Here is a 25989-nt window from a genome sequence, read left to right as displayed (position 1 = left end):
ACACTAACCCAATAAAGAAAATAATTGCACCATGTTTTCCTTTCATTTGTTCATGCATAATATCGAATATTCAAATTTAAAATGAATAAATTAGTTCGATGCTACATTATTGCAGCTTATTAATGTTACCGTGGAAATTTCCTCATCATTATTTTAAACCTTGATAACTTCAAATTTGATGCACACTTAAAAACGAACAAGTTCTCTTAAGAACTTAATTGAATAATATTTTCGTGTAATTTGAACCATGGTATCTCGCAATCACACTTAGCTAAATTAGTAATATGGTGTAATTTGTTCGATAATAAGGTTCAAGTTGTCATTTTATTATGATTGCAGCAACAATTCATGGTATTACAGTTTAAAGCTGTGTAGTTTCCTAACTGTGTAGTTTTGGTAAATAAATTATGTATGTTAAAAAGTAACTTAATTGACCAAAGCGAATTTAATAATCTTGTAATGCAACCGTATTCGATAAAGTATTTTGTTTGCGCTCTGTATTGATGCAAGCTGTATTTTCTTGTAACATCCGCTAAATTGCAAAAGTGTAGTTGAAGCCATAAGTATTAAAAAAACGTATTTAAAAAATATTTAAAATTTTTTTTTTCATTTTTCTTAAAAAAATGAAAGCTTTTTTTGAAAAGCTAAAATACTTTTTTTTCAAGTAAATAAATAAGTTTTTTTATTCATAACATTGGAGATGAACGCTGATGAAAATAATTATTATTTTTCTAGGGTAAAAAAAAACAATACTTTCAAACATTCAAAGTGTTTTTGTTTTTAAAAAATTAAAGTATTTTTTTTCATTAAACAAGTAAGGAAATTTATTCAGAATGAATGTGAATGGAAATAATTTTCATTTTTTCAATATATAACCTATTTAACATTCGTTTCTCTCGGTATTCGCAATGAAATGGAAACTGATAAAAATGCTTATTATAATTTTTTTAGTTATTAGTATTCAGTTATTAGTTAGTTATTAGCATTTAGTTAGTTAGAATTTAGTATTTTAGTTAGTATTTAGTTATTAGTATTTAGTAAGTTACAGTTATTTTCTTTAGACAATATTATGTAGGAGTAAAAATAATTATTAGTTTGTGTAACATTTAAATAACAGCTTCAAGCCTAGATCTATTGAGCAAGCTCTTGATACGAAAAAAGTCTTTGGAAAACAAAAAATGACGTAAAATCAACCCAAACCAAAATAAATGAAATCATCCTAAGTGTGAATGATGAAATTCTTTAAGTGACGAAAAATAACATTTGAAGCGTGGGATTCAGTTGTCAATCAATACAGTCTGTCAAATAGGGTTCGAACTTACTGAGAGTATTCTGTCATCATATGATAAAATAAACATTTAATAAGTAAATATGAAATAATTCTTGTACTTCATTTACTAATGCATTGATAAGTTGCTCTTCACTATCATCACTGGTCAACTTGATTTTTTTGCGCTGCTCTTAATTAATTATTCACGAAACTGATAATATATTTTTATTTGAATAAATGCATATTTTATGATGTTACTTCTATACTTATTTTTACTTTTTTTTAATTTTATAACAGTCGTTGAATAGTCGACCCAGTTTCTTTGTGTTTACTACTACTAATGTTTAACTCCGTAGGCTTATAATTTTGAATCCAATCCAGAAAACAAACGCAGCACTAGAGCTGCACAATGAACTGTTGACTATTCTGGGAAAAATCCCCAAGAATGATCCTCAGACATGCCATCCCAATTTTGATCCCAATTGCAGAGGGGATGGCTCTCTCGCTCTGGTAGCTTGACGGCCTGCGCTTGAAGTCGAGCACTTTACGGTAGAACAGTTTAACGAGGACCAATACCGCACACCCTTGGTCCCTACACAGGCTGATCGAAGAGGTCACCTAGCCACTTATTGACCGCAGCCAGGACGCTTGTTCTGCTGAGAACGGTCTCCTTACGATAAATCAATTGCAGGACTATACAGAAATGTTAATATACCTTTGTATATAGAAATGCTAATAGTATTCAGGTTAATATTATACTAAACGGTGAAGCTTTGAGATGTCTGAACCAAGCTGTATGATAATCTGGAGTATACGGCTACAGATACATTTACAAATACGGCTACTATGCGCTGTGATTGTCAGTAAATTTTACAGAGTCTTTGAACATTCTTAACGGCAACAGTTGGTACGGAAATTCAAGAGGTTCAAATAACACGTGTCAGAAAATAGCCCCGTTGAAATTTCAAACTCGCAGAAAAATTTCGGTAGAGCAGAATATGAAAGTGAACCGCTCCGTGAGCATGATTCGGGATGGGCATCATGACCATCCCGAATATTATCTGTATTCGTGAACAATTGTGAATTATGCTTAAATTTCAGCCGCTTTAATGAAATATGGCATCTTAAAACACTACATACTTTAAGAATCAATCAATATTGATAGTTACATAGAATTACATTACATTTGCTTCAACTGTGTACATTATAGTCACATTTGGATAAAAGTAGATAAATCGAGTTATAATCGAGAATGGATACCCGACTTAAGATAACTTCAAAAAATTCTCTTCTTAAAATGATGCCATAAATAAATTTTTTTTTTTTTTAAATTTAGAGTTAATATTGCAAATTATAAAATTATCGTGATTAGACTAATTAGTATCAGCACAGCACTGTTCTACCAACAATCTCCATTCAATTCAGCACGAGTAAATGTTTGTTTAAATTATTGGTTGGCGGGTCTAAATACAATAAATACAATTGCTTTTTCGTTTTGCTTAAACCTAATTTTTAATTTTTGAGTGAAGCATACAAGAAGTTAGCTTGTATGAATGAAGACGGAAAATAATTATTTCAGCTCTTTTAACTATCAGAGCATAAAAAAATGTTTGCGTGAGTATGATGTATTCCGTTTAATTGATATACAGCTCTCATTAGCAGGTTTTTAAAACGGCAATAAAGTGTTCCGAAAAGGCAGGAATAGTCATTAAAAAACGTTAAACCTTAAAGTTGTTGTCTAGAAAATTTTAACAAATATTTGTATTATTTATTTTGTTTTCGGTTGCTTAAATCTCTTTATATTTTTTAATTACTTACTTTCATTTAGTATGTCTTACTTTTATTATTTTCCAAAGAATACATAAAAATTAATATAATATTTAGAAATATATATATATTTTTTAAATATCTGTAAGAATATTTCCAATTTAATTTTATTATTACATTGTCTCATGATGGTTTTTTTTCATGCTTACAACTCATATATTTCTCAATTAGGACCTGTCTAAAAAATTAGTTCAAGCAAATATCATTTACCCCGGATAAGATGTACTTAATTTTGCACAAAAAAATTACATTTTAAGCCTAGCTTAATTTTTGCAGTATGCAATTTAGTTATAGTTTTATAATGTAATGTAAGTCCAAAATTAAAAATTTCAGGAAAAATTAGAAAATAATATTGAATATTATTAAAAAGTTTTTTGTTCATGTGTGAAATAGACATTATTTAATATGACATAGAAGTTTTGAACATTTTTGATAATTTTTTAATAATTTGATGAATAAAGGGTGAAGCAAATATAAAATCAAAATTTACTGAACATCGGATACTTTTTCCATAATAAAACTAATTCGATATCATATTACTGAAAAAGAACTGTTCGTTAAGCATAAGGGAATTTCGTCCGTGATTTTTATTTTATTTTGATTATAGCTAAAAATATGCATTAAAAAGTAAACTGAACTCAAAATGGGCATTGAAAAAAAAATGGACATGGCTTAAAAGACGTCTTAAAGGAAAAGGATGCAGCATTTGGTACCGTTTCTAAAACTACTCTTACTCACTGAAGTGGTTTAAAAGAATATCTAATGAATAATGATTATTCGTAGTATATCATATTAAAACATTAATTTGATATGCGCCATTTTTAAGAGTAACGTAATGTTTGAAAGTTTCGATTTATTGTTTAACATTGGAAAAGCGTATTTCGTGCTATTTACAGTTTCTTTAATGCTAATTTTGAGATATGTCCATTATTTAAATGTGTATATCCTTTTCTTAAACACGTGCTTTGAGTTAGATCTTTTTTCTCCCGAATGCACATATCAAGCCATTTCTTAAAAGTGCATTCTGTTTCCCTAAACGCATATTTCAAGTTATTTTATTTACCTTAAGCATGGTTTTCGAACTACTGTTTTTTTCAAATGCTCATATTAAACTGTTTATTTCCTTAAGCACATTTTGAGCTATATCTGTTTTTTCAAGTGCGCATTTCATAGTTCAAGTCATCTCCATTTTCTTAAACGCGCATTTTGAGCTAGATCTGTCTTATCAAATGCACATTTGAAGTAATATCTATTTTCTTAAACGCTCATTTTGAGCTAGATCTGTCTTATCAAATGCACATTTGAAGTAATATCTATTTTCTTAAACGCGTATTTTGAGCTAGTATCTGTCTTATCAAATCCACATTTGAAATAATATCTATTTTCTGAAACGCGCATTTGAGCTATCCTCAAAATAAATAAGTTCAGTGACAATTTTTTCTTCAATACAGTGTCTATCCACAAAGAAATTTACAAAAGTATTTATCACCTGTTAACGAAGTTTTTCCCAGATGGTAGTTAATTAAAAGTAAATTTAAAAAAAAAGTACTTTATCGTAGCATGAAGAAAGAAAAATAAAATGTCTGGAAAATCACCTTCTTTCTGACAGGTTTAGTCTCTTAGTACAAAGTTTACTTGTAACACATAAGCACATCAGTACAATATAAGGGAATAAAATCATATATTTAAGCTTTATCTCGGCTGTAGATCCAACTAATTAGGAAAAGCGTTTCCTTTTCTGTATCGCATTACTCTTCGCTTCCGTTTCTTACAAAAGTCGGTCTTTGGAAATAACATGACCACCGTTTCTTTTAAACCCTTTTCTTCTTTTTTTTCTGTTTCTAATTATACAACGCTTCGGGCTGATTCAAACGAGGATTCAGAGAAATTCGTCGGCATTTCACCGATCCGAAATAACAAGTCAACTGGAAACTCAAGAGTTTTTTTCTTTCTTTTTTCCTTTTTCCTTACCTGTACTAAAACTTGTGGATCAAAAAAACATGTTTTTATAATATAAATTTTTGTTATAACAGTGAAAAATGGATTTTACAACTGTGAAAATGTACCAAATAATTTTAAATCAAAAAATTTTGCGGAAGATAAAGTTAATAAAAACAATTAACTTTTTCTATAGCCGCAGACTCAAAGAGTGGCGACTCAAAAAAACTCGAAGAGAAATATAAAAAACACACCGTGCTCATCTGCTTGTATCATAAAAAGACAAACGTTGTGGTACCTTCATTCTCTCCTTCATTCTCAATGGACAAAAAAGAAAAGAAAAAAATCACATGATCATTAATAAGCAAAAAAAGCCCTGAACTAATTTAGTGTTATCAGCATACAATTATTAATTAAAGTTATACCGGCATTATCGGTATGCCTAATTTAAAGGTGCAATATTTTTAACTTAATAACTTAATGTACTATAAAATAATTAAATATTATATAATATATACAACAAAAATATAATAATATGCAATACAAAACGCTTTGCGTTTTGTTTTGTGTTTTTCTTACATTTTATTTCCTGTTTCTTGCTTGATATGTTTTTTTTTTACTTAATGTGTTCTATTTTCGTTTCAATTTTCTTGGGTGCTCTTCACACTATTTTATTGACATATTTTGATTTCGCGATATTAATACAATAGAAAGCACTCTTTTGTGGATATAAACGTGTGAGCTAACGACGAGATTATATTTTTTCATTATTTTGTTTTCCGGCTTTTTAATATTTTTTAGCTTATGCTCAGTAAGTAAAACTTATTAATTTTCTTCGTTTTTTCCCCTCTCTTTTTTATCTTTATTGTGCTCTCTCTCTCTCTCTCTCTCTCTCTCTCTATCTNTCAGAATTTTCATCCATCCATTACATAACTCTAAACAAAAATCTATTTTTTTGGAGAATTCGAGATTACTTTATTAAAACTTCTTTTATTTTTAATCTTTTTCCTTAACAAACGTTACATTTTCTAATAAAGTTATGTACTACGTCATCAGTTTGTAATAGAAAAAGTAAGAATAAATAACAAAAATTTTTTTTCTTTATTTACCTAATTTCCTTAAAGAGAAATTAATAAATAAAACTGGTAAAAAAACATAAGGGAAAAGCTTCAGAGGTAAGCAAATGCAAATTAACAATTAAGTAGTGAGAAAGAAAAGTATTCAATAAAATATTTTTAAAACAAAATTTCAAAAACTTACAACTATACAAGACTGAGGGTAAATGCAATCAAAAAGTTTAGAATACTTTTTTTTTCAAAAAAAAAAAAATTATAATAACTTCATTTAAATTTAAAACATTCGAACTTCTTTTGAGTAACTGAAAAACATGAATCATAACCGGAGTCTTCTTCCCGTGAAACAAATTGCCCGCGTTTTAAATCCGTTAATAAAGTTTTAAATATATTTATTAAGGTATACTGTAAGAGAATCATTTTTAAATTACAGATATTAAAGTGATGGAATAATAGGTGGAGGCACATTTGAATTGCAGAGCGTACTTTAAAAAATTATAGCCATGCTAATAGAATACAAATTTCATAAAAATATGCTAAAAGAATTGTACTTGACTTGCTTTTTACTTAGCAATAATAGAAAGAAAAACTAAAGCTTCATGATATTAGCAATATTATGCTTTCATTAATATTTAATAAAATTTTATACGTTATTTATTTTCTAGACTTTATCCACAATAATATTTCATATTTGTTAAAACTTGATTTACAATATCATTTTAATATAAATATAGATCTCTGAAAATCAAACATAATTGGATTTCAAGTGAACAATAAAAAAAAATTAAAAAAAAATTTAAAATAGTATTTACTTAGGGGAAGAAAAAAAACATTTTGTCACATTGTATAAGCTCCTTGTATATTTTGTTGTTTTAGCCAAGCTAACATGATCCATTTAATTTCTTAGTCGTTCATTATTGAGAAGATGCGCCTTTTCTTTTTGAGATTTTCTTTTTTAGAGATTTTCTTCCTTTACCCTCCTAAAGACTTGCATCAAAATTAGAAAGGCGTATTATCCTAAGAGATCAGTGGCGCCGAAAAAGAAAAAAGAAGAAAAAGAAAACTTTAAGCAGCATCCAACATTTTGGAAAAGCGATCTGTTAGTTTTCTCAAGTAAAATAAATTGTGTAACGTTGTCTTTAACATTTATTTCTAACTACTATAAAAGATTTTTAAAAAAACTAAAACTAATATAATAAGATTTCATTAAAAGTAATATAAACTAATAATTAAATTGGAAATAAAGTATTAAAATTTCCACAAAAGTTATATAAACTAAAATTGGAAATAAAATATTAAAATTTTCAAGAAAAAAATTTTTTTTTTTTTTTTGCCTACGCTTTCAAACTAAAATATTACTTTTTATATACAATTATTTTACCTGAGTATAAATGATAGTGCATCATATGCAAAGAAATTTTCAGTCAATTTTGTCGTTTTTTTAAAAATTTATTTTTTTATAGCCTTATGATAATTCCCATCTGTAATCTTCAAAACCACATATCACTATTTTCAATTGAAAAAGTAATGATTCTTAAAATCTCACATATTTCATACTTCATACTTGATGCTTATCATTTCATACTTTCATCACACAATATTTTTCCTGACCTTCAGTTAAGCGTTTGAGTTGCTAATATAATTTAATTATTAATATTTCAATCGCCTTTTTTATGGCAATACGTAATAAATTTTGTATTCACAATAAGCATTTAGATATTAAAAATGTAAAATAAGCATATTCATCATCGCCAAGGGGGCAATCTGTCCAGCCCGGAAGAAAAGTAAAACAATAAAACGTACTTTAAAAAGCTAGAGGTCAACAGAAATAAATTTTAATAAGAGAAATAAATTTTAATAATTTTTTGGCGACATTAAATAACAGAAAGAAATTAGGTTGTTAAGAAAAGTTCTACAACACCTGCGAAACTGTCAACTTTTATGAATTTTCATTTTGTGCTGTTGTTTTTTTGGTGTTGTTAGTTTAAACTTTCATTAATAAGCTCTAAATGACTTTTGATAAAACTGAACTTCGGGTTTTCATTCGCTATAACTATAAGCGGGATCTTTCAGCGAGGGATGCTGCAAGGGTGTAGCAGAACTTTTTTAACAACCTAATATAAGGAAGGAAAAAAAATGACAGGGATTATTGCATGAAATGCAACACTTAAACAAAATAAAAATGGAAACTAAATAATAAAGTTTTCTTGTATGCATTTTCAGGGGATAAAAATAAAAATGTCTTTAATGATATATTTTATAAAAATATTTTATAAAAATGTCCACCTTTATGGTAAATCGGATAGACAAACTTCTTCCACTTATTTTACCGTAATTTCAGAATGAAAATTCCAACAGTGTAAGAATGCAAGTCCCGGTCATTATTTTTATATGATTTTTATATGCATAGATTTTGTATTATTGGGATTAGTTATGTTCACCCTATAACCTGCTGTATCTTGGGCCATCCTTAGGGGCGACAGTCCAGGACCGCTAAAATTTAGGGCCGTCAAAAATTCGGGACTGATTGAGAGTTATATTACAAGTTTTTCTTTACATTTGCTAAATATTGAATGAAGTTTTACTATTCCTTGGATATATAACATATACATAACATAACATACTCTAATTTATATATTTCCAAATGTGTCTAATTTCATTTCAGTTAATGTTCCTTTATACCAGGAGTGTAATTTTTAAAATAACATGGAACTTTTTGTCAAATTTCAAGTTTTATATCATAGAAATGAATTGTATTAAAATTTTAACTATTGCCGATTTGTGAGTACGTGTGTGAGGAGGCCAATCCCTAAGAACTGCAGCGGAAAATGTCTAGAAAAATATAGAGCAGGATCAGCATGATTTTTTTTTAATCATAGATTCATCTAAAAAATATTATATAGTACTGCATTGTCTAATGTATTATACTTAAGGCTGCGATAATAGACCATTGGTATTAAATTTTATTAATAATAAATGTTTTATTCATATACGGAGAAAGAAAAATTCTGGCAAAATCACCATAGTTGTACAATAATGACATTTCTGGTGAAGTAAACCAAAATTCGAATAAATAAACCGAAATAAATGGCATTTAAACCATTCATATTGTACTACAGTTGGCTTTTATTACAGTTTACAGGAAATTTGGCTTTTCAAAATTATAGTTCTTATTACAATACATTTAGTAACAAATACAAATCTCAAAAGTAAATGCAACCAAATAAATGTATTTTTTTTTCTTTTTTTTTTGCCATGCTTTTGAAGTATTACGAAAAAATTACCAAAACTGTCAACAACAAAAAATTACTTCAAAACTGTCACATTCATGCCATTTATTTGATCATTTTAACCTTTTCACGTCGATACCTTATTCCAAATAGAATAGTAATAATTTGCTTGCACTTCTATGGTTTATTTAAAATGGTAGATTATTTAAATTGTTTAGAGGAGTTAGATGACTGTTAATTATTACTTATTCTAATATAATTTCTCAAGTATAACATGGGTTAAAGGGCAAAAGATGGCAATTATGCATTTACAAGTGCATATTTTTTATAATTTTAAATGTTGGTAGATGTTTATTTACAGCTTACACAGGAAAAAAAAATAACCGAACAGAAACAAAGTTAAAAAACACTTGCTAAATAAAATAAAGATTATCAAAATTAACATTTTTGCGTCATCTCAAACTATAAAATTGTTAAAGTGATCTCCTTTTGCGTAAAATTACCTAATTTTACAGCATTTACTACCAAGCAGCATGATAATAAAAACAATATTTTATTGTTAGTTTTATCAAAAAGTCATTACTAAAGCACTTCGGTAAAAATTACCTAGCTTTTCGGTGTTCCCATAGAGCCAGTTGTTGTTGTTGTTGTTGTTGTTCATTTACGTCGCACTAGAGCTGCACAATGGGCTGCAGAGCTGCGCAATTTTGATCCTCAGAAGAGGGGATGGCACCCCCGCTTCGGTAGCCCGACGACCCTGCACGCGAAGTCGAGCACTTTATGGTAGAACAGTTAAAAGAGGACCAATACCACACACCCTCGGTCCCTATGCAGACTGATCCAAGTGGTCAAACACCTGCACACTGACCGCAGCTTGTGATGCTTGACTTCGTTGATCTGCTGGGAACCGTGTCTTAACGATCAGTCCACTGCAGGACCCATAGAGCCAGAAGTACGGTAAATTTAACCATATTCTGATAGTTTTGAATATACTTTTTTTTCCTCAGTGTGGAAGTAAGGAAAACGTTAATGAACTCAGAAACAAAATATTATATTTTTTTTTCTCGCTCAAGAGCTCAAATATAGATAAGAATGAGACTTTTAACTTATAATTTTTAATTTTACATTTCATATCAATGAATATATTTCAATTATACCCAATTAATTTAATACACATATATTTATTTCAATACAAGTAATTTTAAACTTATTATTAAATATGTAGGGTATCTACCTGTAAATAAAGAATAAAGACTTTTTCTACGGTGAACAATTTATTTTTATAGATGTTTCTATTCTTTATATAATTCACTTTTCATTCATTGGTCATTCAATAAAAGGCAGTTCAATTGTTGATTCTCCGTCTTTGCAATTCATCTATTTTTTTCTAACTATATATTAAAATCTATTGATGGTATTGCAGTTTTCCATTGTTGTCAATAAATTTTTATTGGCTAAAAATCACATGATAGAATCCAGTTTTCCCACATTAATTTTTATTTTGGTTTGTCAACAGCATAAAATTGATATACATCACAAAGATATTGTTTTCTTACAAATATTCTTGTTTTCCTAATTTAAAGGTTAAAATTACCTGCACTCTTATTATTATGCTTTTGATTTCGTTTGTTTTCTAAATTAAGAGTTTAGGAAGATTGTTGTTAGTATTATTATTATTATTTGAATGACGTAATTCTACGATATGTTTTAAGATAAAGTTATTTAAATCGGTGTCCGATCTTATTACAGATTTTACAATTATTATTTTTTGGTGCAAATTATATTAATATACTAATATGAATTACGCTTTAAAGAGATTCGTTTAATGATTTAAAACTTGACTTTTAGTTTCATGCACAAAGTGATGCGTGCAAACGTTATATTTTAAATAAATCTGTCCCTTTTTGTAAGCAAAAATATTAAATTACAGTTGCGAAATCACAACTTTGTTGCAACAATATACTTTTAATTATAATGCTATTTCAAAAAATGATTTATGTCCACTAACAGATCTTAACAGTATCATAAGGGAAATATTTGGACATGGGGTGTGGTGACACAAGTGCTCTTTTTAGTACATATATGTTTAATTGAATAATTTCAACTGTTTTGTGCCAAGTAACAGCAATTATTGCGAAGCAATCATCGGAGTTGGTGAGCACCAGCGAGCAGGGGGTTTATCCCCTAGTAGTTTGATAGAATAATAATGCTAACCTTTTTATTATTAGCTGTATTAGGAATTTTAGTTAATAATTATTATTAAGTATCGTTTATAAATTTTGACAGAAGCATAATCGTTAAAGGCGAAAACAATTAAAAAAAATCTGATTGAAATAAGAAATGTCTAATGTATACTTTGTTAAACATAACATGGCTTTTCTTAACCATAATAAAAATGGCCCTGAGCTACTAAAACCCCAAGCTTAACCATTAAAGATAATGCTTTTCACAAATTCTTATCCTCAGATGAGTAAGAAAAAATGATTTCCCCAGTTTGATGGAATGTTTGGTTGAAGACTTTCTCAGGAAACATTCGGCAAAAAAAAAAAAAGAAAAAAAGAAATAAATCATGTATAGTTTGTCTACGGTAAGAACTCCCCCCGCCACAAAGTCTGGGACCGTTTGCTGCTATGGAAACAAGAATAGCACATTCAGGGAGGATAGCTTATCTTCACACTAGGGCTAACATGATAGATAGAAGAAAAATATTCCCTTTCTCTCGCCGACCAGAGCCAAAGTGTGACCCAAACAGTGACCCCACACCCCTACTTGAAATAGTTATACCGCATTACCATAGTCACCACCACGGGTCCAGACGAATGGCAAGGGGAGTTCTCACTTTAGACAAACTATATTTTGAGCGTCACTATATTACTCTGACTCACTATATTACTCGCATTCAGTATATTGTTATCTAGTGAGTATTTGCCAGTGTGGACACTAAAGTTGGTATTTTTTCACAATTTAATATTTTTTCACAATTAATATATTAACTTAATATTTTTAACTATTCTTTATATATTGTTTTCTACGTTATGTTCGGCGAAAAAGAATTCTGGTAAAATTACCGTACTGCGTATTAACATTTCTAGCTTTTTCTTCTTTTTTTTTTTTTAAATATTATTTTAGTTAATTTAAAATATACAATAATTAAACCATTCATTCCGCTATTTTTTCGTTCATGTGATACCAATTTGCTGAAAGTTCTGGTCTTCAGAATTACAGGTTTTATTACTACACATTTTGTAAAAAATACAAAAGTGAAAAGCAAATTTCATCGAATTTTGAATTATGCCACGCTCTAAACTGTCATGATAAAATTACCGAATTGCATTCATTAAAAAAAAAAAAAAACAATTATCACAAATTATAAAACCATATTTTATTGCTAATTCTACCAAAATCATTACCTAATTTCCTCGATAAAAATTGTTCAGCTTTTTGGTGTTCACATATTTTACCATATTCTGGTAGTTCCTGTCATACTTTCTTTCTCAGTCTGGAATGCCTTAACCATGTACAATCTCAGTTTCTTAATTGTTACTCAATAAAATGTTCGAATTCAACTTTTATATCAACGTATTTTTTTACGAAAAAAAGGAAAGAAAGAAGAAGAAACTAAGATAATTAAATGAAAGAAGAATTCCATGTTGAGACGATTAGATTCTATCTGTGAAAGTCAGTGCAAAAATTTGTCACCTCCTTTAGGGGGAGTTCAAGGTTTTTTTTTCTACAACACTTGAAAGGGTGCGCAGAGGTTTAGAATTACTGACATGTGTCAAAACCTTCCACGAAGTTCTCACTGGCAGAGCGTTTAGCCCTACAAATGTCCCTTTGAGGATGATCCCAGATGATACGAAGAAAGCATAAAGTTTGTTCTAGCTAATACTCTTTGTAACTTTTTTTTATACATTCCAAAAAAGAAAATGACTCTAGAAAAATTAATGTTTATGTCTGAACTGAATATATTTTCTCACCTGAATTATAAGGGATTACAAAAGTGAAGGTACTTACATTAACTCTGTTGGAACATAATTTTTTATTCTATCATACCATTGTAATATTTTATATGAGGAAATGGATAACGAATTCCATAGCAAGCAGTTCCGAAAGAAATGTAACTTGTTTTAAAAAAAATAGATATGTGTGTAAAAAATCAACTTAGATGCAATAATTGTCGTGGGGGCTTTTAAAATCATTAAATTAAAATCATTTATTAACAAAAAATTTGAAAAGTAACTTTAATTTTTAATTTGCAAATTATTATTCGAAAATTTCGACACTAGGATACAATTTAAAATGAAAATGTATTGAGTATTTCCGACTTACTTAAAGAAAATAATGAAAGCTTTAGTTGGTGAAAAATAATTCGAATAATCATTTTAACTTTTCCTGTATCTATGTAAAATTTTTGATAAATCTACAACATGGAAAATCTCATAACGTTTAATTAACAACAAATAAATAAATAAATCAAATTATGGAAAAAAATAAAATTAGAGTATTGATTTTTCAAAGTTAAAATTTAAAGATTGTTTTGTTTATAATACGCATGTACCTAAAAAAGTTTTTAATATAATTACATTTGAACTTTTTAAATCAAATCAGAATTAATTGTTTTTCCAAACGTGATTTTAAAGATTGTTTTGTTTATAATACGTATGTACCTAAAAAAGTCCTAAAATATAATTACATTTGAACTTTTTAAATCAAATCAGATGTAATTGTTGTTCCAAACGTGATGCGATTACAATTTGGTTTACGGTAGAGCTCAATTTACTTTTTACAGCACATTTAAATCTTTAAAAATGTATCCTCGAACATATTATAGTGATAAATTCCGAAAATGATATAGGCAGTAAGTTAAATATCCAATTTTCAATTTTCGTTAAAAGCAAAGCAGATTCCAACGAGTGAAATTACTTCTCATTCATTTCTTTTTATTGAATCTCAGAATCTGTATTCTCTAGGTTAATTTTTTTTTCAAAAATACAGATAACTATTTTTCAAATCTAAGCAATAGTCTATTTCGTTACCATCAACATAATGTTTGTATATGAGGATAAAATAATTGTATGTTATAAAACAAAAATGTTCTTCTTTTGTGTGAAAGCTTTTGACGTTTTTAAGAAGAAATAAACATTAAAGAATGAGAATTAACACTAGATTGCCTAAGGAAGTCATTTTGATTGCTTTTAATTTCAATTCGAAAAACAATAATGCATGTATGACACAATTTCTTAGAATTCTGTCCAACATATATTTTTTTTATTGTTAATATTTACTATAAACTTGTTATATAACTGTAAATAATATAAAAAAATATTAAAAATTAGTTTCAGACAAATTTCTTTACACATTATTTATTCCTTTAGAATCCAGTAATTTTGACAGCTTCTGGGCAATATAGGTATATACTAAGCTTCAGTCTTTCTAGTGTTAATAACGGGGTTATTGAGCGAAAGCAAGCAGAGGGAGGAGCTAACTAGTCTGTTAAAAAAATTTTAAATTTGTTTAGAAGTAATATTTTAATTCTTCATAAAATATTTTGTCTAAAAGAAATATTTTTTTATTTCAATTAAATTTAATTTCAATATTTTATTTAAATTTTATTCTTCATAAAATATTTCGCATAGACAAAATATTTTATGAAGAATAAGATTTGTTTTCTAACCAAATATTTACTTATTTATTTTTTAAGAAAGTATTTATTTGTTTTTTAAACAAATTTATTAATAAAGTGCTAGATTTTATAAAATTTGAATATTCTTTGTATTTAACGGTAGGGGTGAATAAATATTTTTGGTGCAAATAATAATTTTTTCAACTTAGAATAATTTTCAATTTTATTACATTAAAAGAATTTAAAATATGGATTAAGATTTCACTTTACAAGACTTCTTTTTACTAAAAATTAATAGTTTCACTTTTCTCTGAAGTGTAAACACTCTTCTTTTTAAGGACATCTAAGGAAGGAGTTAATCCTGCCCATCTAAACACCGCTGCAAGCCATCCATTTTATCCATTTTTTCATGACCTATAATGAGTTTGGAACAAAGTGTGTTTTGAATAATTGTCATTGAAATGTTTCTACACCTAGTATTTAACTCAACTCCTCAATTTGTCACTGTCATAAATATTTAAAATTCTGCAAAATAATGCTTGTCAATTGGATACAGCTGCATTATCTTGATACTTTTGATTTCTTGTAAATGTGTTATAGCTTTAATATATATTGTAAATCTTTATTATATAACTTTGATATAGATTATTATAGACTGTAAAGATTGTAGATTGTAAAGTTTTATTTTCTGGTTCAAAGATTACTTCCCTTCTTCCATAAATAATATTAACTCAACTTATATAGATAGTGCTGAAATCTTTATGGTATGAATTTATTCTGCCCCGTCTTCAAATATCTTGGACAAATCTTAAAGCCAAATATTTTTATCGGAACTTTCCTGTGTTTTCATTTCCCAACTTTCGTTCAGTTTCGTGACAATTCTGTTTTAAGACTACTAAAGGTGGTCATTTAAAAACAAGACTTGCAAAAGAACTAAGCGTGGCATGATGGCGGGCACAGCAGATTCATTTTGACTCAACTTTTAAATTTAAGTATCTTTGTAGTTATTTTTATTTCATTTTAATTATTTATTTATTTATTGCTGACAAAATTTAGTTAACCGAAAAGAGAGAGAAAACTGTTTGTCCTATATTAGCATTCGCCTCATAAAATCGGTGAATCGTTAAAATGGAGAGAATCACTCAATAATGCGATTTTTTTTACTTTCATTCTTGTGAATTTTTTTTCGTGTTGTTTTTGCGGGATTTATATTTTTCCTTTTATTTAGGTTGATGATAGTTCAACACAAAAAAATTTAATTTTTTTTCTCCTCGCTTTCTTTACGTTCTTTGTGATAAATATTAGACAGTCGTTTGAAATTTATTTATTTATTTGAAATTTCATATAGAATTTTGTAATTTTTGAAGATTTTTAATGTTTTAAATTTTATTTTCTTTCTTTATTAATTAAACCGGTGTTTATTTTGATGTTCTTAAATTTTAAATTTTATTGTTGATTTATTTCGAAAGTAATCGAAATCAAAAATCATTTTCGTTTTAAATTTACTGTTGGTTTTCTTTAATTAAAAAATTTGAAACTAATAAATGTTCTATTAATTAATTTTTAAGTACTTTCGTTTAGTCTTTCAATTATTTCATTCCGTGTCGTAGTTTTAGACATTCTTTCTTTTTAAAACTTTTTTTGTTTTTTTGTTTCCAATGAGCTGCACAATCTGTCTTGCCGATGAGCAGACCTAGTGCGTTCTCCAGAGGTGGTATCCACTCTTTCAGGACCACCACAATGGGTGAGATACCGTTGGTCATGTTAATTTGCACGTCTAGTGCCTGCCACACTAGATGGCAGCACCGAGACTCTATTTGGATACTAAAGTGCACTAGGAATTTAATTTTGCCGGAAATGCCAAGAGCCAATAAGGCACTCCAGGGATCTTTTACATGCCGCATAATCATACGACATGGCCGCTGAGGATTTTCTGCATCCCGAAAATCCGGTGTCTGGGCCGGGGATCGAACCCGCAGACTTGGGCTCAGAAGGCCGACGACAAACCAACTGCGCCACCCAGCCACGCTTTTTAAAACTTATGAACAACAAAGTACAACAATGGAAAAGAAACAACTCACTCCGCACTCCGTAAATATATTGGGAATTTCTCAATGGTGTTTCAGATTAATACAGAGGTTTCTGTTACTAAGGTTACAAGTAGTTAAGTTTAACATATTTATTTGAAAGTTTGGTTGCGATATTTTAATAAGCTATAAGACACTACAGTGTATAATGTGTCTAAGCTATTTCTTGTCAACTTGCAAGACAAGAGTCTTGGATAAAGTAAGAGGTTCCCCAAAACTTTATTAAGCGAGCCCCGGAGGCTCAGGGGATAGAACGTTCGCCTCTCAATGAGGTGTTCCAGGTTCGAATCCCAACTTTGGCTGGTCGATACAAATTCTGTTCCTGGCTCATACCGACCACAGTGTTGACATAAAATATACCAAGTGTTAGACTGATCAGGGGTAAGAATTTTCTTGCCGGTCGAGTTGACACAGGGAAGTCTTTGTGGTTTTCCTCTCCATGTAATGCAAACGCGGGTTAGTTCAATCAAAATGTCCTCCACGAAGGCAAGTTTGTATCAATGCTTGATTTAAGTTTTCTTCCCTTCTTCGAAATTACGACGTTGCCGAGTTAAACATTGATAGCCATAAACTCAGAATCGAGTTGACTGTTCAACGCCGGTTATGACATAAAATAAAACTTTATTATTTAAAATTTTTAGAACTTCAATGTCTATAAACTTGGAAATTCGGATATAGAATATGGGTTATATGTGCTATACGTATTGTGTTATTATTGTGTTCTTACGTTATCTAGTTATTTATTATAAAACAGCAAAGATCATTTAAGACTATTTTTACAAACACATAATCATGAGCCGCGATGGCTCAGGGGATAGAGCGTTCGCCTTCCAATGAGGCGAACCGGGTTCGAATCCCAGTCGATACGAATTCCGCATCCGGCTTGCACCGACCACAGTGCTAACGTGAAATATCCTCAGTGGTAGACGGATCATGGGTTAGAGTCCCCTTGCCATCAGGTTAACCGTGGGGGGTTCTCGTGGTCTTCCTCTCCATGTAACGCAATTGCGGGTTAGCTCCATCAGAAAGTCCTCCACGAAAGCAAATTTCTCCCAATACTAACAATCCAGGAGTTTCCTTGTCTTCTGGATTAGGTGGTTCGAAATTACAAGGCTACGGAGTTGAACATTAGTAGTCGTTTACCCATAAAATTGGGTCGGCTGTTCAACGACGGTTATTAAAAAAGAAAATTTAAATAAATAAAGCATAATTATTATTCTTTATACGTGTATAATTCATCTGAAAACATTATTATGTCAGACATTTTAAACATAATTTAGTCAAAAGTTATTTCTGATATTTGGAGTAGACGTTTCTACAAAATTTATCATACAAAAACTATCATACTGGGAAATTTTGAAACAAAGATAAAAGTTAAAATTTTCTTTTTTCTGAATACCAATTATATTTAAGTTACGTGTCTAAATTATGCATATACGCAATATGATTGTTTTAATTTTGTTGTAGATGCCCAGAGTTACGGAGAAATCAATCAACTAGGTGGATTTTTCGTGAATGGTCGACCTCTACCTAACGCAATTCGTTTACGAATAGTGGAATTGGCTCAACTAGGAGTGCGTCCCTGCGACATCTCAAGACAGTTAAAAGTATCACACGGATGTGTATCGAAAATTCTAGCAAGGTATCAAGAGACAGGCTCCATACTCCCAGGAGCCATTGGTGGAAGCAAGCCCCGAGTCACAACTCCAAAAGTAGTGTCCTACATACGACACCTAAAACAAAAAGATCCCGGGATTTTTGCCTGGGAAATCAGAGACAAGCTTTTAGGGGACAGAGTTTGCGACAAATATAATGTCCCCAGTGTCAGCAGTATCAGTAGAATATTAAGGCATAAAATTGGAGTCAATAATAGTTTGGACAAAAATCGACACCTGTACAATGGAATTTATCAGTATACTTGTGCGGGAAGTTCAGTGCAACCACAACCAGCAACTCCTTTGCTGAGCAAAGAAAACTCTTCAGTGACACCAAGACCGTGGCCATCAGCCCACTCTGTTTCTGATTTGCTAGGGCACTTCCAGTCTACATCAGCGCTGACTGGGCAGCCATTTCCCACTCCTGACGCAACTGCTGCCATTACACAAAACTATAACTATTATATGTACCACCATTTACACGGTCATCATCATCATCATCATCAGACTAACGCTATGACAAGTTTCCTTCCAAATATTCATCAAGTCCCATAAAAGTTATATAAAATAAAACCCTATTGAATTCTGTGATAATTGGTGCCAAAGAGTAACGCTTTTAATTCGTTGTTTCTGAATGGAAACATAGTGAGAGAAAAATACATTTATTTTATACAAGGGTTGCTTATTTAAATCTTATGTGACGGCATATATTGCAAAGATTTGATAATTAATTAGATAGGCGACAACAGGAAATGTTTTAAATAACGCTTTGTAAAATGATGTGTAAATATTATTGGAAAGAAAAATGTTGCGTTTTTAAAATAAATAATTCAAAAACTCAAAACCCATATGCTTTATTTATTTTGCAAAACAAATGATTGGATTCTCATTGTGACTTAACAAAGTGAATAGTAAGTAAAAATATTATATCTATGCAATAAAAGATTATAATTCATAATCTGTATACAGTTATAATGCTCCTTAATATTAGAAACCCATTATGTTGCAAAAACAAACCTTTAAGCACAGTTTGAAATAAAGACAAGTTCAAATTCTTTTCAAGGAAATAGTTTATGTTTAGTAATAAAACAAAGAAATTAAAAAGAAACAAAAATTTCGTACGATAAAGTTGATTGAGAAACTTTTAGCCTTAAAAAAATAGCGATATTATGAGCAAAGTTTCTTGAATAATCTCCAGATATTCTAGAAAATTCTTTATATCTTCCTTAGAGCGTAGGCTATAGAAGATTTCAACGAAATTTTATAGATAAATTGCTTCAGTATAACTATAGATAAGGGACTTGACTAGAAATACATCGATTTTATATCTTGTAATCGATTTAGCAGAAATTATCTTGACAAGAAATTATCTTTTAATCGATTTAGCAGAGTGCAGCTGCGGGTAAAATAAAGGAATTTTCAATATTTGTGAAAAGATATTAGATATTTTTATTAAATGTTTTATTTTTATTAACATAACTTATTCAAATTTTAAGATGTATTTTGAAAACAAAATTTAATACACTCTCACTATACTATTACTTTTTAATGGATGGTTTTAACTAAACTTATATTTGTGTTTATAACCTGATTTTAATCCAGCGTTTTATAAACTCTTGTTAGCGTGTCAAAGAATAGAGAATATTATTACGATATTATTTAGTGTGCAAATGTTGTAAAAATCGCTTGTTGCAGCAATCGTCTGTTATTATTATTTTCTTTTTTCTTAATTTAAAACGTTTTTCGTAAAAACTTTCCTAACATCCGCGAGGTCATTCTTTACCCATACTAAAATGAATAGTTAAAGTTTAAAAGACAAATTTTTTTTAAAAAAAGAAAAGAAATTTCTAGGTTGAATGCTGTCTTTTAGCTCCAAAGTTATTACATTTATCTCATTTGTTTCCTTTTTATCTATAATTTTTTTCCATCTAAAATTGTCATTGTTAAGCTAATTTTGCATGCAGAGGAAAGGATTCATAAATAACTGGTGGAGTTAAGAAAAAAATAGGTAAAATTTTTACAAACTTGATAATTTTTTTTATTAGTTTTTCTCGTAAATACTTAATAGTTTATAGCTAATGAGAGCTTTATTAGAATATTAAATATTATATTGTATTATTATATTGTAATAAAATACTGTACTAAATTGGGCTGAATTAAAAAAAAATGGAGGTTTCTTCAAAAAGTTCGATATTCTTTGTAGTACAATCAAATTATGGGGGGGGGGCAACTGTACACTTAAAATAACTAGTCGGGATTTATTGGGATATACCTATGATGATCTCAGGTGGCCTCACACGAAATCCACTTGATTGCTTTTGGTGGAAAGGGGAGAACTTAAATACAGATATATAAGAAAATCAATTTTTTTTCTGATTTAATTTTTTACGCTAAATTAATAGAGATAAAAAGTGGGGCTGGTATACAGAAGTTAAAATCTTTTTGTGAACAAAAAGTATAATTATGTAGCTGAACCTATATATGCACTTGACATTGCTATCTCGACAAATTATATATTAATATCTCTGTATACTTTCTCATGCTGGATTAAGGGAGATTAAACATATTTTAATAGGATTAATAGTTCAAAAGTTAAAGAGATTTTTAGGTATAAAAAGAGCAGTTATTTTTTGCATGTACGAATTCACACTTTTGACATTGCTCTCTAGGCAAGTGAGGTGTATGTATCGTAAAAAAACTATATTATTTGCCCATGCTGTCAGAGATACTAACTACTACTGATTCTTCGCTGTTTCAGAAAATATTTTTACTAGTTAAAGCAAGGGTAATGCATTTATACTCTAATAAATTAGAGTTAAAAGAATTTTGTCTACCACTAGACACAAGTCATTTAAACAAACATATATATGTAAGGTCATAAAGAAAAATGCCTAATAATTTTTTTTTTAAATTTCTGCTTGTTTCAAAAAATTTTACTTTAGTTCTAGCACTGTAAAAATGATTCGCTACAGCCTCAAATAGTCTTGGAGCTAATATACATCAATGTTAAAATAGTAAATATATACTGGTCAAAAATAGCACTTTTTATACACAAAAAAACCTTGTTACTTCTGCACTATTAAACCTATTAACTCGTGTTTAAATTCATTTGATTCAGTGGAAAAATATGCGTTGGAAATAATTCTCACTCATCAATATAGCTATGCGAATCTGTAAATAAGTACAAATATACAATAGTACATAATAGGTACAAGTTTATAATACTTTTTGCAGTGCCCAAAAAAAGAAGAATAGAAAAAAAATCCAAAGGTCCTAAGGTGAAAAATATTTCTTAGTAAATGCATATTATTTTTTATTATTTTATTTAATAATGATCGAAAAAATTTTGAACAGTAAGGTATACAATTTTTTGCATCAATAAATCACTTAACCCGATAAATTTTTATTGATGCTACAGAACAGACAGTTTGAAATTTTCACTCCATTAAAAATACCCTAGCTTAATTTACCAAGGTAAACTTTTTTTTGTTTACATCAAGTTAAATTTCATTTTTATTTTTTTGATTAACCAGGATTAAAGTCATATTTTTAATTTAAAAAAGCTAAATAAATTATTTAATGTCAGGTTACATTTTAATATCATCAGTTCTTGATATATTTTACACCTATTTGGAAACAAATGTTGTCAGACCTAATTTGATAAATTTTAAATTAAGGTTCTAAAAAAGAAACTATCGATAAAATATTTACTACAGAAACATTAAAAATGCATTTTCGTAAAGCTATAATTTGTTAAACACAATGCATTTTCTTCTTTCCGTATTTACTACTTTCTATATTGAAACTGTCTTTCAATATTTTTTACGATGCTTGTTTAAGTTTTGTACATTTTTTGGCATACTCTAAGAAGAAACTCCACAATGCTTCATCTATTCGCTAACCTGTTTGTGTAAGTTCATTCGAATTTATATACAGTCGTCCCCATTTAATCGTCCCTCGGATAATCGAATAACCCGCTTATACGAATACAATCTAATGGAACCAAATCATTTTACATTAAACTAATGTTGAACTTCCCCGTTTAAACGGTTATTTGTTGTTTTTTGCCCCCGCTTAATTGCATAAAGAAGTGGTACTGAAATGAAAAAAAAATTGTCAATTTTAGAGAAATATTTCACCAGCTAATATAGAATTTATCTTTTTCAGTTAAGATATGGTTACAATAGGTGGTCATTTCAATAGGGACTTCTTATTATAGTAGGTGCTTGGGATGAAGTTGAAAAATTAATCAAATCTTGCTGCCAGTTATACATTGAAGTAAACGAAGGGGGTTTTACCCCTCTTTGACTTACTTCACTCACACATCATTTAGTATGTAAAAAAGGGATAGAGTGATTTGTTTTTAGGTCAAGACTTGNTAATGAAGGGGACTCTGTCAACTGCATCATTAACAAATGTCGTCTCGCATTCATCATCACTCGAATAGAATTTAAAAATAGTTTCTGACGCCATTTTTTATTTTTCAAATGCGGCGGCGTATCAAAGATGATTTATAATTACTTATTTCCTCGAATTTTAAGTGTAGATTTACTTCAAGAATTTTGATATCTCTGAAAAATTTGCATATTTAAAAATATCCTCCTTTGAATAAGTGCTACATGATTTAAGTTAAATACGGAAAAATTACTACGTTCTTGAACGTTTATTAACTTAAAGTTTTATACATCCATATTTTCTATTCTATACGAGACAGGCTTTAAGTTATGTTTAAAATGGTTTCTATTAAAAACAAGTTGCACCCATACAGCAACTGATAACCCTTAAACTGCTTTGATGTAACATTTTAATCCTTTTTATTAAATATTAAAAAAAAAACATTTATCATTCCATAAGAAATTGCAAAAATATAGCATAAATCAAAATGAGATATTTAATAAACTGGAAAGACTTCGAAGGAAATTAGCGAGAAGCCAATGTTTTTCTAATATATATATATATATATATATATATTAGAAAAACATTGGCTTCTCGCTAATTTCCTTCGAAGTCTTTCCAGTTTATTAAATATCTCATTTTGATTTATGCTATATTTTTGCAATTTCTTATGGAATGATAAATGTTTTTTTTTTAATATTTAATAAAAAGGATTAAAATGTTACATCAAAGCAGTTTAAGGGTTATCAGTTGCTGTATGGGTGCAACTTGTTTTTAATAGAAACCATTTTAAACATAACTTAAAGCCTGTCTCGTATAGAATAGAAAATATGGATGTATAAAACTTTAAGTTAATAAACGTTCAAGAACGTAGTAATTTTTCCGTATTTAACTCAAATCATGTAGCACTTATTTAAAAGAGGATATTTTCAAGTATGCAAATTTTTCAGAGATATCAAAATTCTTAAAGCAAATCAACACTTAAAATTCGAAGAAATAAGTAATTATAAATCATCTTTGAAACGCCGCCGCATTTGAAAAATAAAAAATGGCGTCAGAAACTATTTTTAAATTCTATTCGAGTGATGATGAATGCGAGACGACATTTGTTAATGATGCAGTTGACAGAGTCCCCTTCATTACGCCACCAATGTTGAAAAATTAGAGATTATCGAAAACGGAGAAGAAGTTTAGTATGAATGAAAATAAAAAAAAGACATCTTTTTTCTAAATATCCATATTTTCTTTATGATAAAAAAGTGAGATAGTATCTTTTTATATTTTCTTCGAGTTCACGCTTTATATTAACAATCACTCATTCTTCCAATTTTTTAAGAGTCTTCTTAATTGACTTAACAGCACTTATAATTTCTAAATTGTGAATAAAGTGGTTTGACATTTCTCAATTATTGTTGAGTTACATCTTCATCTTCGGAAAAGGCGCCTTTGAATCTAAAAATATCAAATCTTCATATATTCAATAAGCATTCGCTTTAAGAAATAATAGTAATTGTAAAACAAATAAAAACGTTTTTCCAAGTAGCAAAAGGGAAAAAAATAAATTTGATTTTTGTCAGACTAATAATGGAAAACGTTAGGTTCATCATTTTCGTAAAACTTGTGGGAGGGGGATCTTGATAGAGAAGGAAATTTATTTCGAAGGTTTCATTTCCTGTTTTAAAGACAAACAAAAAATAAAATCGTTTTTAGTCTACTATAAAAAAGTACTTTTTCCTACTTTTAATTTTTATTTCATTCTACTGTTTTTTTTTTTTTTTTTTTTTTTTTTTTTTTTTTTTTTTTTTTTTTTTTTGTCTGTTAGTCTGTTTGAGTCAGAAAGTGGTCGAAATCTCGTTTGGCCATATATTTCGATTGCGGTACAAAGGAAACAAGTTTGATTTATATTGATATCATGAATATAGCTCCAGTTGAAATTAGAACGAAATTCTGAATGACTATGAATTTCCTTTGGTGATAATATGAAGAAAAAATCTGTTTTTAGCTGCTAGAAAAACTAGTTATTGCCATTAGAAACAGAGCTTCAGTAAAGAATTAGAGCACTCTAGTCAGAATAAAATACTAAATATTGATCATATTTTTTAAAAAATTGCTATGAAGGAAATTTTACCTGGAGATTTTAAAAATCAGTTAAGTGTATTTAGATTAGCAAAAAAATCGCAATTCAAAAAATCTTAATATTAAAAAAATAATAATGACAAATAAAATTTCAGTTTTTTTTAAAATTTATTTTACCTTTTATTTTATCGGTCTTTTTTTCTCAAAGACCTACGTAATTTTATGTGTGAGATGAAGTTAAACTCTGTATTTTATTTAACACTAGGTTGCCTAAAGGACTATATACTAAGTTTCAGTCTTTCTAGTGCAACTATTTATTGAATGAATTCTAGTGTTTCCACCTGGAAAACTTTTCTGTGGCTAAGAGCTGGTTCCAGTTTAAATAACACACTTTATTAAAATTGCAATAAGTTTAAAATAATCGAGATAAACTCCTTTTTAAGATGAGCAATGGCATCACATCTCAAACTATGATACTCTTACTCGAGTGAAATGCTGCGTAAATTAAGTATCACACAAAAATTGTGAGCCAGGATGTCTAGCGTCAAAAATAACTCAAAATTTAAAATCTTCATTGTCCAACGGATACAATTTGTGAACTTCAATTTAGTCTCATGAAAGTAAACAAGCAAAAGAAACTTTAATGACCGTTGTAAATCCTTAAAACTAGTGACATTTTGTGGGTAAGAAAATAAATAAAAATAAACAAGTAAAACAAAATAAATAAATAAAAAGCAATTACTCACAAACGTACTCAAAGTTTTTGAAAGACATGCAAAACAAGCTATCATGAGAAAAAATCTAATAATATATAT

The 25989-nt window shown here is 28.9% G+C and overlaps 1 protein-coding gene across 1 annotated transcript in view; it reads left to right on the top strand.

The window, feature by feature from the left end:
- Positions 1-19547, top strand: part of LOC107441569 (paired box protein Pax-1) — a 40008-nt gene extending 20461 nt beyond the window's left edge. Inside the window, exon 2 of the mRNA XM_016054880.3 lies at positions 18516-19547. Coding sequence (XP_015910366.1) covers positions 18516-19258 — 743 coding nt within the window. The 3' untranslated portion in view covers positions 19259-19547. The remainder of the gene's footprint in view (positions 1-18515) is intronic.
- The last annotated feature ends 6442 nt before the right edge of the window (positions 19548-25989 follow it).

The sequence above is a fragment of the Parasteatoda tepidariorum genome, chromosome 2 (assembly GCF_043381705.1).
Source record: "Parasteatoda tepidariorum isolate YZ-2023 chromosome 2, CAS_Ptep_4.0, whole genome shotgun sequence".
Taxonomy (NCBI): Eukaryota; Metazoa; Arthropoda; class Arachnida; order Araneae; family Theridiidae; genus Parasteatoda; species Parasteatoda tepidariorum.
Note: the sequence above shows the minus strand (reverse complement) of the source record. Positions and strands in the feature narration are given on the sequence as shown.